The sequence below is a fragment of the Hipposideros armiger genome, unplaced genomic scaffold (genome assembly GCF_001890085.2).
Source record: "Hipposideros armiger isolate ML-2016 unplaced genomic scaffold, ASM189008v1 scaffold_494, whole genome shotgun sequence".
Lineage (NCBI taxonomy): Eukaryota > Metazoa > Chordata > Mammalia > Chiroptera > Hipposideridae > Hipposideros > Hipposideros armiger.
The window spans coordinates 464,899-476,154 of record NW_017731844.1 but is presented as its reverse complement, the minus strand read 5'-3'; the positions used below and the strand labels follow the sequence as shown (position 1 = coordinate 476,154).

Below are 11,256 nucleotides of genomic sequence, written 5' to 3'. Positions count from 1 at the left end.
CGCTCTTCGCGCCCGCGGCACCGCCCGCCGCCGACCTCGGGCCGCGGCCGCCCGTGAGCCTCGACCCGCGCGTCTCCATCTACAGCGCGCGCCGCCCGCTGCTCGCGCGCACCCACGTCCAGGGCCGCGTCTACAACTTCCTGGAGCGCCCCACCGGCTGGAAGTGCTTCGTCTACCACTTCGCGGTGTGAGTATCGCCTCCGGCGACGCCGAGCTCCGAGGGGCCGTCTCCGCGGCCGGCGAGGGGAGGGGACGCAGCGCGGTGCCCGCGCCACCTGCCGCCGCCGGGCCGGCCCCGAGCTGCGTGTGACCCAGAGCGGCCGGGAGGAGGGGAAGGGGTCCACGGGGAGAGCTGCGAGGAGCCGGTCCCTTCCGTTCAGGGACTCTTGGGCCGGACCCCGTGAGGGACACCTGTGGCTGAGATGCCCAGGCGGTGTGTGTGGGTGTGGGGGGCAGCCAGCTGCGGAGGGGGGTCCAGCTCAGAAGTCGCCTCCACGCCTCCCTGGAGGGACAGCCCAGGTGTTAATGTTTGGGGGGAAGGGTGGTGCCAGGGCAGCACAACCTTGGGTGCAGGGTGCAGGGGAGGGAAGTCCCCAGGGTCAGCCGGCACGTGCTACTCAGGGGCCCCCCAAGAGGAGAGAGCCCCGTGCCCCTACTGGGCAGCAACACCCCAGACCCTCCCAGGTCCAGGCAGGCCCTGTAGGGAACAGTCTCCCCGGGCCGGCGGGGGCGAGGCTGCCTTGGAGGGTGGCAGGTCTGGTGTCATGCCCGGAGGGGTCAGCATGGCGGTGGCGAGCGCTCACAGGGAGTCAAACTCATGAACCCTGGACTGACAGAGGAGCCTGGAGGGGGCTCGTTTCCAGCCGTCAATCAGAGGAAGCTGTGCGCGGAGGCGGCCGGGCCCTATGGGCAGCACCTGGCTGGCTCCTGCTGTTATCCAGGTGGCTCCAGTCCCTGGAATGGCATGCTTGCGTGGGGAGGGCATGGCCCTTCGTTGCTCAGGGACGGGGGCACGAGGAAGTTCCCTCCTCAGGGCCGCCCTCCTTGCTGCCTGCCTGGAGCCCGCACCTCCCCTCCACCCCCCCCATCTCGTGGGCCTACTTCCTGGCTGCCCGGCCAGCAGCCTCTTGGTATGGTGCCAGCCTCTGTTCCGTGAGCCTTCACATGGTTGTCCTCAGGCTGATCTTGGGTGATCCTCTGGGGGCTGCATGGGGTGGTCTCCCTCTGGCTTCCGAGTGGCCCTGCCCATCCCTGCTGCCATGGCTGGGAGAGGCCCAGGGTGACCAGAGCCCTGTTTTCTCCCACCGGTGCCCCCAGGGCTGCAAGGGGGTCCAAGCCGCGCCCGCTTGGAGCATCATCTCCAGCAGGGGAGGCGGCGGTGTGGGGTGAGGCGGCCTCAGCTTCCCACCTTTGCTCCGCTGGGAGTGCGTGTGGTACCAGGGCTGCTGCCGTCCCTGCTGTGAGGGGCCAGCCTTCCCTGGCAGGAGGGACGAAAACAATGTCTCCAAAGGCATGGATGGGCCGCAGGTTTCAAGCCTCTTCCCCACCCCTGCCCCAGCCTCCCGAAGCGTCAGAGGGTACCTGAGCCCTGGCCGTGGACTGTCTGAGGGAGGGTGGCCCTGCCCACGGCTACAGCAGCAGTGGCTTGTCTTGAGATGTTTCTGTGCAGTGACCTCAAGGGACCCCACCTGAGTCCAATGCTGCTGTGCAAACACGTGGCCAATGCCAGGCTCGTGGGTGCCATTGTGCACATGTGCTGCCTGCCTCCTGGCCTTGAGAAGCCCAGGGGTGGGGCGGACCCCACAGCCGGGTTCTGCGGTAGACCCTACCCAGCCGTCTCCGTCCTGCCGCCTTACATGCCAGCACAGGGGAGGCGTGGGCGGTGGGCTGCCCGGCAGTGCTGCAATGCCCCCACCCTGGGGGGGCTGCCAGGGCAAGGGGCCCCCAGACACCCCACTGGTTCCCATCCGGGAGATGCCGGCTGGCAGCCGAGTGTCGCTCAGGCTCCTGGCCGTGTGGAGGAAGAGGGCTTGCCGCACCCCAGAGGAAGTCTCTGCTTACACTTGTGTTTTCTTCCTGATTCTGATTGTTTGGCTCTCGGAAGTTTGCTCAGTTGAGCGCCTTTGCCCAGCCTCCCAGGAGCTGGCGGGGCAGGGCTGGCTTCGGGGCACAGTGGCTCAGCGGCCTGTCTGTGGGGGGAGCCAGGAATGGGCTCTGAAGGTGGCTGTGTGACCTCGGGTCAGTCTTTTCCTACCCTGGACCCTGTCCTGTAAGAGCTGTGTGTGGCCCTGGGGAGTGGACGCCTGCACAGCCCCCCTGTGCAGGGCGGCAGGGGAGGTGGACCCTGGCCAGGCTGGGCGAGCGGCTTGTCTGGGGTCTGGGCAGGTGCCCCCTCACCTCAGTGTCTCCAGGAGGTCAGCGGAGCCCCAGACACTCTCCCAGGGAGCCTGGCCTTCGAGCTGGGATTGAGTGGTCAGAGCCCCGTGAAAGGGGATGGGTGAAAGCGATGGACGGCAGCCGCTCTGGCCCTGGGGCTCCTCTCAGCAGCGGCTGAGAGAGCAGAGAGTTCTGTCCTTGGTGGGTCGGGTTGTGAAACGCGCCCCCCAGGGCCTGGCTTGGTTTCTGGGTGAGAAGGCTGAGCCTGGCCTTGAAGGGCTGGGATCCCCTTGTGAGTGTGGGGGTTTGAGGTGGGATCCGCTGTCTGGGCAGCCCTGCAGGGCTGGGCATACTCTCCTAGATGCAGCCAGGGAAGCAAGCCAGGACATCCTGGCCCCTCCGCGTCACCGGGGAACCCCTGCCCCATGCTGTGTGCGCCTGGCCTGCCCCGTCTGCTGGGGTCAGGGAGCAGGACACTGCTGCTGTGGCCACTGCCCCTGCCCACTGGGCTCCCTGCCGCTCCCCCGTCCTCTTCCAAGGCCCTTCGTGGTAGCTCCCACCCTGGCTGAGGGCACAGGGGGCTCCTGGCAGCTCTGCTGATGGGCCTCAGCTGGGACGGTGAGTGGTGGGTGATCAGATAGGGGAGGTACCCAGACTGGAGAGGGAGCCAGGGTCCCCATAGCAATGCTGCCCCCCTTTCCCGCAGAGGGCAGGGTCAGGGCTGCCCCCAGGACTCCTCACCCCTCCTCTGGCTGGTGAGGGGCTTCCAGTCATAGGAGCCCCAAGGAACCCCTCCTTCCCACTTCTCCCTACCCTCCCCCCAGCACGTGGGAGCCGCAGGATGGCAGGGGCAGACTCTCTTCCCAGCTGCCCTCACCCACCCTCCTCCCCATGCAGCCTGGACTCCCCCAGCCACCGCTGTGGCTGTCTGCCCCTGGGCGAGCCCCCTGTCCTCTGTGCCTCAGTTTCCCCCTGCAATGCACAGCGCCCCCTGCAGTCAGTGTCCACTGTGGTTGGGAGATACTTGGAGACCCGGCTGAGAAGAGGGGTTTGCCAGAGGGTCCCAGGGCTTAGTAGAGAGGGGTGAGGCTCTCAGACTCGGCTTGTGCCACCGGTCCCCACCCTCCTGCCGCTGCCTTTCCCAGGTTCCCAAGAACTCTCTGGTGGCTTTGGCGGCACCTTCACAGAGGTGTTAATCATTGACGGTGCTGGAAGCTGGCCCTGGCAGTTTGTTGGGCTAAGCCCGCCTTTCCAAAAGTGGAGGCCAGTTCATGGGCCACATGTTACCACTCAGTGGCACCTGGTGCCGGCCCGGCCCCAGGCTCTGGTGTGAGGGTCCTGCAGTTCTGCAGACTCTGAAGGGGAGTTGGCTGGGGTGGGGGGGAGTCCCCGTGGATGGGGGGCGTGGCAGCCGGGTACAGAGGAGGACAGACTGTCCGGTCTTTTCCCACCGTACCCCAGCATGCACTCAGGTTTGGGGTCAGGAGGCTGCGTGGCGCAGGATGTGGGGCTTGTGGGACAGTGCGTGGAGCTCAGACATGGGCAGGGATGGGCTTCGTGTCTGAGTGTTGCCCGTGGCCGGCCACCTTGCCAGGTCCCTGAGCTCTCCGAGTCTGCATCTCCTCAGGTGGGAGACTACAGCCACCTGTGCCTGGCACGGAGTCAGTGGCTCTCTGTGAGCTCGGTGCCTGCTCCCGAGGGGGTGCCAAGGGCACTGAAGGGACAGGAGGGGCCGCTTTGCACTCAACAGTCCCCATGCACTGGGACCTTCACATGTCGCAGCCGTGTGTCCCAGGACTGGGAGTGGGGCTTGGTCCTGGGGAAGACAGACATCAGGTGCCTCAGCGATGCTGATGGCAGACCTGCCTGAGGGCCGGGCCGGGACATAGATGCTGAGGGTCCCCAGTTGCTGAGGGGATGAGGCGAGGGGCCATTTTGTGCGTTGGAGGTCTTGGCACACGGACTCATGGTGGGTTTGCACAGGTCCCCTCTGTTTGGGTTGAACTGTGCCCCTCAAAAAGGTACATTGGAATCCTAACACCCAGGACCTCCGAACGTGACCGTATGTGGAGATGGGGTCTTTAAACAGGTGATTAAGTTAAAAGGAGATCACTGGGCTGGGCCCTGATCCCATGTGACGGGGGCCATTCAACAAGAGGAGATCAGGACACAGACACACACAGAGACATGACCATATGGGGACACGGGGAGAGGACACACTTGGAAGTCTACACGCCAAGGAGCGAGGCCTCAGAACCAGCCCTGCTGACACCTGGGTCTTGGCCTCCAGTCTCAGCCGCTCGGGGGCCGTGCCTGGCGTTCGTGTGCTGGTCCCAGGGCTGCTCGGCTTTAGAGCGTCCGAGTGGGTGGGCAGGGCCCTGGGGAGCTGTCTCAATTGTCACCTGATCCCCACCAGGGATATGTGCTCACAGAAGTGTCACCTGGTATCCAGCTCGGCGCCCGGGCCCCCTCGGAGCTCTTGCCGTCTCTCTCCTCCTGGCCCCACAGCCAGGCAGGCCTGATGACATCTGTCTGCTGGTATTTTTATCCAGTGGCATTCCTGAGTTTGGAAGAAGTGTGAGCTCGGAAGCGGTGGGCAGAGGCCACCAGGAGCCCCCTGGGGCTGGGGGAAGGCCTGCAGGCCCCCGCGGGCCTTTCAGAACCCTTTCGTCTCCGTCTTCACAGCAGCCCTGCCTGGGCATGGGGGCAGATCTGCATCGCCTGGGTGAAAAGCTGCAAGGCCGGGCCCGGAGGGTGATGGCCCTCGATGGCGGGACCCACTGCTGCCCAGCTCGGGGAGTGGCTCATGGCAGAGGGCAGGCCCCAGGGAGGGAGCGTGGGCCCCATGTGGCCCAGGGAGCAGGACGTCGTGGCTTGCGGAGGCTTCTGAGCACAGGAAGACCAGCCCTGGTCCCGGCGTCTCCCAGGAGGACGTGAGCTCCGTGAATCAGAGCAGGTCCCTCTGAACAAGCCCCTGATCTGTGTGTCCATCTCCTGAGCGCCTGGATTGCAGGGCTTGGGAGCGACTCCAGGGCCCAGCCCACCCCCTCTGTGCCGGCTCCCTGTTTTCCTTCCCTGCACAGTGACTCGCAGGTGGGGAAACTGAGGCCCAGCCACGTGGCTCGTGCCACACCAGGAAACCTGCTCCACTTCTGCCCAGAAGCGCTTCCGATGCAGAGGCCTTCAAGCAGGAGGAAGCCGCGCTCCTGGCATCATGCCAGCGTGCACCCCCGGGCACCCTTGCTGGTCCTCACGCCCCATCTGCAGAGGCTCCCCTTGCAGCCTCCAGGAAGCACCTGACAGCCACCCCTCCTGACTACCCAGGTGGCTTGCCTCGCCCCTGCTTCTCAGCAGTGGGCAAGCTCCTGGTTGCTCCCACTGGCAGGATCGGGGGCTGTGGGCTGGCCCCCACCCCTGCCCCCGCCGTGTCTCCCAGGTGGCTCCCTCTTTGCTCCTTCTCCAAACCATGCTCTCAGGCAACTGAAAATGACACTCAGGATGGCGGCTTTTTGTATTTTCCTGCTAAATGTGCTGCAGTGCCCCATGCAAAGATCTAGAGAGTCAGACACATAGACTGAAGCCGGGCCAGCTGGACAGAGACCCCCATCGCCCCCACACCCTTCAGCCCCGGAGCACTTCTCTGCATGGGCCAGGGCTGTCCCCTTCACCTCCAGGCTGATCGCAGCCTACCCAGCCCGGACACTGAGCAGGAGCCTTGACCGAGAGGATAGCCCTCTCCCTCCCAGAGGTGCCCCTGTCCGGTAGAGAGGAGCAGTCGGGAACCCCGAGGGAGCCTCAGGTGATGCCTGAGCAGCCCTGGGGACCATGTGCTTTGGATGTTGGCTCCTGATGGGTTTTATGGTTTGATTTTCTGTTTCATGACGTCCCCAGCCGGTCTCTTGTAAAAGTCACATGCACGTTCTTGGCTGGGACGGCTCCAAATACTATAAAACGTAAAGCTTGGATAATTACAACAGTGTGGTCCTCGCTGTGGACAGGCAGATAAGTAATGCAACAGAATAAAAAACCCATGTATGAGGAAGTTTAGTCACAATTATAGGCAGCATCGCAAAACGATAAGAAGATAGACTTTCTCATACGTGACGCTGGGGAAACGAGTTACCACAAGGAAGAAGGCCAGGCTGGACGCACTCCGTTTGCTGCACACCAGGATAAATTCCAAGTGGGTTGGAAAACCGCGCGAGGACCAGAAGGAAGCATGGGGAGCCCTCTTAACCTGAGTGAGGGGGACATCTCTGTGACGCAGAAGCCTGGTGCATGAAGGGAAAGATACGGACGCTCCTCAGCTCGCGGTGGAGTTATGTCCAGAAAAACCCAAGGTCAACCGAAAATACCATAGGTCGCAACTGCATCTAATGCATCTCGCCTTCTGAACATCGCATCCCAGCCGGCTTCTACTGAATGCACAGCGCTTTCGCAGCATCATAAAGTCGAAAGATCGTCAGTGTCTAGAACAGCGCTTGGTGGGTGATGAGCACACAGCAAGTGTTGGTCGAGTGTGTGACGGTCGGACGTTGTTTTTCGCAGCTGCATGGTCGTCCCCTGTGCATGTGACCCGTCCCCTGCTGATGGGTGTTCGGGTTTATTTCCCACCTGTCAGCTCTTGTAAGCACAACTGTACGCAGCTCTCCAGATGGGAGGGCTGTGGCTGCCATGGGACAGGAGAAGGTCTTGTACACCTGTGTCAGTGCGAGGCCCGGCACGGACTAGATGCCCCTGAAGGACGGGTGGGCAAGGAGATGGGTAGAGAGATGGACGGGCGGATGAATGGATGGACAGATGGACAGGATGGATGGACAGGGGGATGAATGGATGGATGGGATGAATAGATGGACATATGGGTGGGAGGATGAATGGATGGACAGATGGGGAGATGAGTGGATGGATGGGGGATGAATGAATGGATAGATGGATGGGAAGATGAACGGATGGACAGATGGAGGGGGGATAAATGGATGGACAGATGGACTGGTAGATGAATGGATAGATGGATGGGGAGATGGACAGATGGATGGGGAGATGAACAGATGGACAGATGGATGGGAGGATGATGGATGGACAGATGGACAGGATGGATGGACGGGTGATGAATGGATGGATGGGGAGATGAGTGGATGGATGTGGGATGAATGGATGGACAGATGGACAGGGGATGAATGGATGGACAGATGGACGGGGGGACAGGTAGGTGGACAGGCAGGTAGGACTGGCAAACAGGTGGATGGAGTGATTGACAAGTGTATGGAGAGATGGACAGCTGCACGCTGTCCCCAGCACCCAGTGGGAGCACTGATTGGCCGTCAGCTACCCTGAGAGGGGGGCTCTGGGGAGAGTCTATAGGTGGGTGTGGCTCTGGCCAGCCTTGCTCCCAGCGTCGCTGGGTTGGATCACTGCCTGTGGGATGTCCTGGTGACAGAGCCTTTCTGTGTGTCCTGGGCCAACTTAGCCAGAGACTGAGACTTAGAAGGTGGCAGTGTCCTCAGTCCCAGGAAGAGACACAGTGCTGTGGTCTTTCCAGAGGGTGTGGGGAGTTGCCTGTGGCCTGGACTGTGATAAATGGAGGTGTGGGAGGGTCGTCATGGCTGTCGCCGAGGTGACCCGGTCACTGTGTTTGAGGTGGACGGGCCTCTGGTCATGAACAGGGGTGGCCAGTGGGTCAGTGTTGGGCCCCGGTCTCTGGCGTTGACACACAACTTGCTCCCTCCCTCTGCTCTTGTCCTGAGCCCCGCTCCTGCCTGGGGTGCTCCCAGCAAAGGCCTCAGTTTCTAGAATGTGCTGCCTCCGGCTCATGGCAGGAGCCGCGTGCATGGGCCCCACAAGGCCCCACCGTTACTGAGCAGTGAGGCCAGCGCTCACGCACACAGCCGTCCTATGGGTGCTTCCCGTGGGCCTGGGGTGCAGGGCGGGAAAAAGGACACACCCTGCTCTCAATGGGCTTACGGCCCAGCGGATTGGGTACTCCTTGAGTGACCCCACCTGAAAACTGAACAGCTTGGGGAGGCTGAGGACAAGGAGGGCGGGTGTTTCTGGTGGAGACCAGTAACCGAAGAGGCTGGTGGTGGGATGGACAGAAGGATGGGGTACGAATGGATGGACAGAGGGACAGATGGCCGTTTGGAGGTGCAGGAAGGAGTCCCACCCCGTCTGGCAAGTGGGGGCTGGTGGGAGGTGACGGTCCGATGCTGGGTGCAGCCTGGCAGGAGTCCAGTTTCCTTCGAGACACCAAATAGCCATGGAGGGTCCTAGGGGTGGGGGTCCTGGCCTGGTTTGAGCCTCTTGAGCTGCGAGGTGGGTGAGGGGTGAGGGTGGGAGCGGAGGCAGGGAGAGCTTTTGGAGACAAAGGGAGCAGGGTGAATTCCAGGAGGCCCTGGTCTGTGTGTGATCAGTGGGGAATCCCAGCATGTGTCTGCCCTGGCTGTCCCTGGCCTGCCGTGTCCCCATGGGTGACAGGTGACCTCTCTGTGTCCCTGGAGAAACCTATCCCTCCCTCGCTGGGAAGGGATAAAGCAGGAGATGGGGACACAACGGGCTCTGAAAGGCCCCCAAAGACCCTGGAGGTGGAGGCTGCTTTCTGGCCCCTAACCTGTCCCCCCGGATCAGAGGCCACTCAAGGTCCCCAAGTGCAGCTCTGAGGAGGCGCGGCAACTCCCAGGCACCTCCCGGGCAGCGCTGGAATGTTCTGGCTGCCCTTGGCACTGGGGGCTGGGCGGGGCTGGGGGCTCTTTGGGCCTAGCTGGCCTGTCCCCAGGGTAGGCCCCGCCTCCTACACTCTTATCAGGGCCTCTCTGCCAAGCTCCTGCCACCTCAAAGTCATGCCGCCCTGGGGGCGTCCATGGGCCTTTCTGCCTCTTCCAGGCGGGCACGGGGTGGCAGTCATTTGGGGACTGCTTCCAGGTCCCAGGCTGTCCTGGGACGGCAGGGACACTGGCTCAGGGAGCTCAGAGAGTGACAGGGCTGAGATCTGAATCTGGGTTTGGAGGACTTGAGGCCGTGAGCAGAGGCCGCCCCACTTCCTGAGACCCCAGAACATTGTCTGGGAGGGGTCAACCCTGTGGCAGGTGGCCAGGCCCCTGGCTGTGCCTAGCCACTCGGGGGTCCGTCCCCATGGGGTCATTTCCCTGGGAACTGCTCAGCGAGCCCATCACAGGGACGTGGGAGCCAGCACCCTGGGGCCCTTGCTGGGGGCTGGGTTTGGTGTATCCCACATGGGCCAGGACCAGAGAGGCAGCGCTGCTGAAAATGGACGGTGTGAAACAGACCAGGTCTGAGCCAGGCAGGTCAGGGCACTGGGGGACTTTAGGTTTGCTGACACGGGAAAGCAGTGCTCCCTGGCAGCCATGAGGTCACTGGGGTCGAACAGGGATGTGCAGATGGGAACAGTCGGAAAGTGGACGCTGGATGCTCCCCCCTGGACACCCCTGGGTGTGGGTTCTGGGCGGTGGGTTTTAAACTTCAGCTGATCTGAGTTTTCTACTTTAAAAATATTGGTTGTTTAAAAACAATAGAAGGTTGTTTTTGTTAAAATAAGTGACAAGACGACCCCAGATGATTGTGCCTCCATCTCCGCTACCTGGTGCTTTCGGGCCGTCCTTCCTGCTGCAGGGGGCTGAGTGTGGCGTGGTGCCAGGAGGGTACGTTGGGGCAAGTGCGCTGTGGCCCCTGGCGCTGTCTCCAGATGGGCACCCGGGTGGGCCTGGGTGCTGTCCTTGGGGAGCCTGGGGGTGGGAGTTGTGTGGGGGCTGGGCTGCTGGGCAGAGGACCCCAGCCTCTCTCGGGGTTGGGACTGCACAGCCCATGTCAGGGTCCTTGCTCACCCAGGTCTGGGGTGGGGGACCCGCTGGGAGGACAGTCTTGCTGATGTGGAAAAGGCAGCCGTGCTGAACACTCGCAGGGGGGCTGGGGGATGGAGGACGCCGTCTGTCTGTGGGGATTGCGCCCACACATAAAAAGAGCCAGCTCCGTGAAAGGGAGACGGAGGGAGTTCCTGCGGGCCTGTGGGACCCTATTCCCTTCAAAGGCCTCACCCCCACAGAAGGAAGGGAGTCCTTGGGGACCCCGACACCTGCGTGACCAGCCCGGGAGCCTGGTCGCGCATCCAGGAGGGAGGCCAGGGGCCCTCAGTGCAGCCGCAGCTGTCGGGGCTGTACACCGACGGCGGCCCTCTGTCCAGCACGTGATCTGAGATCGCCGACTGCTCCGTGGCTAGGCCAGCCAGGGGTCAGAATCGGAGGGAATCGCGCCCACCAGGCCCAGGCAGCTCGGAGCTTGTCACCCCTGCTGCTCATTGAGGTAGGGTCAGGCCTGGAGGAGACAGACCCTTGCTCAGCATCACGTGGCTGGTGGGTGACAGGGCTGGCGTTGGACCCATTACATGACTGTCCAGAACTCCCCGAGTTGCTCTGTGCAGCCCCCACCCCATGCCAGCCCCTCAGTCTGGTCCTGCTCACACCCGGGGCAGTGGGTGGGGGGCCTGCTGGGTGTCGCCGCTCAGGGCTGCTCTTCCTGCCAGTGGCTGGAGCAGGGTCTCTCCAGAGCCAGCCAGGGCCTCTCCCTCCCTCCTGGATGTCCCCAGTGTGACTGGGCCTGAGCCAGGGGTGCTGTTGAGGCAAGTCTGAGGCCCAGCCTGCCTGGGGGTGCAGGGGGTCAGGGAGGAAGGGGCAGGTGGGCTCGGTGCTCTGCCTGTCATTACAGCATTCCTCTGGGGCAGCGGTTCTCAACCTGTGGGTCGCGACCCCTTTGGGGGTCATACGACCCTTTCACAGCGGTCGCCTAAGACCATCGGAAAACAAAAAGATATTTACATTACGATTCATAACAGTAGCAAAATTACAGTTATAGAGTAGCAACGAAAATAATTTT

The 11,256-nt window shown here is 62.7% G+C and overlaps 1 protein-coding gene across 1 annotated transcript in view; it reads left to right on the top strand.

The window, feature by feature from the left end:
* The window catches only part of KCNQ1 (potassium voltage-gated channel subfamily Q member 1), a 323,222-nt gene that overhangs the window by 727 nt on the left and 311,239 nt on the right, over nt 1–11,256 (top strand). Inside the window, exon 2 of the mRNA XM_019667315.1 lies at nt 2–187. Within this exon, the coding sequence (XP_019522860.1) occupies nt 2–187 (186 nt within the window). The remainder of the gene's footprint in view (nt 1; nt 188–11,256) is intronic.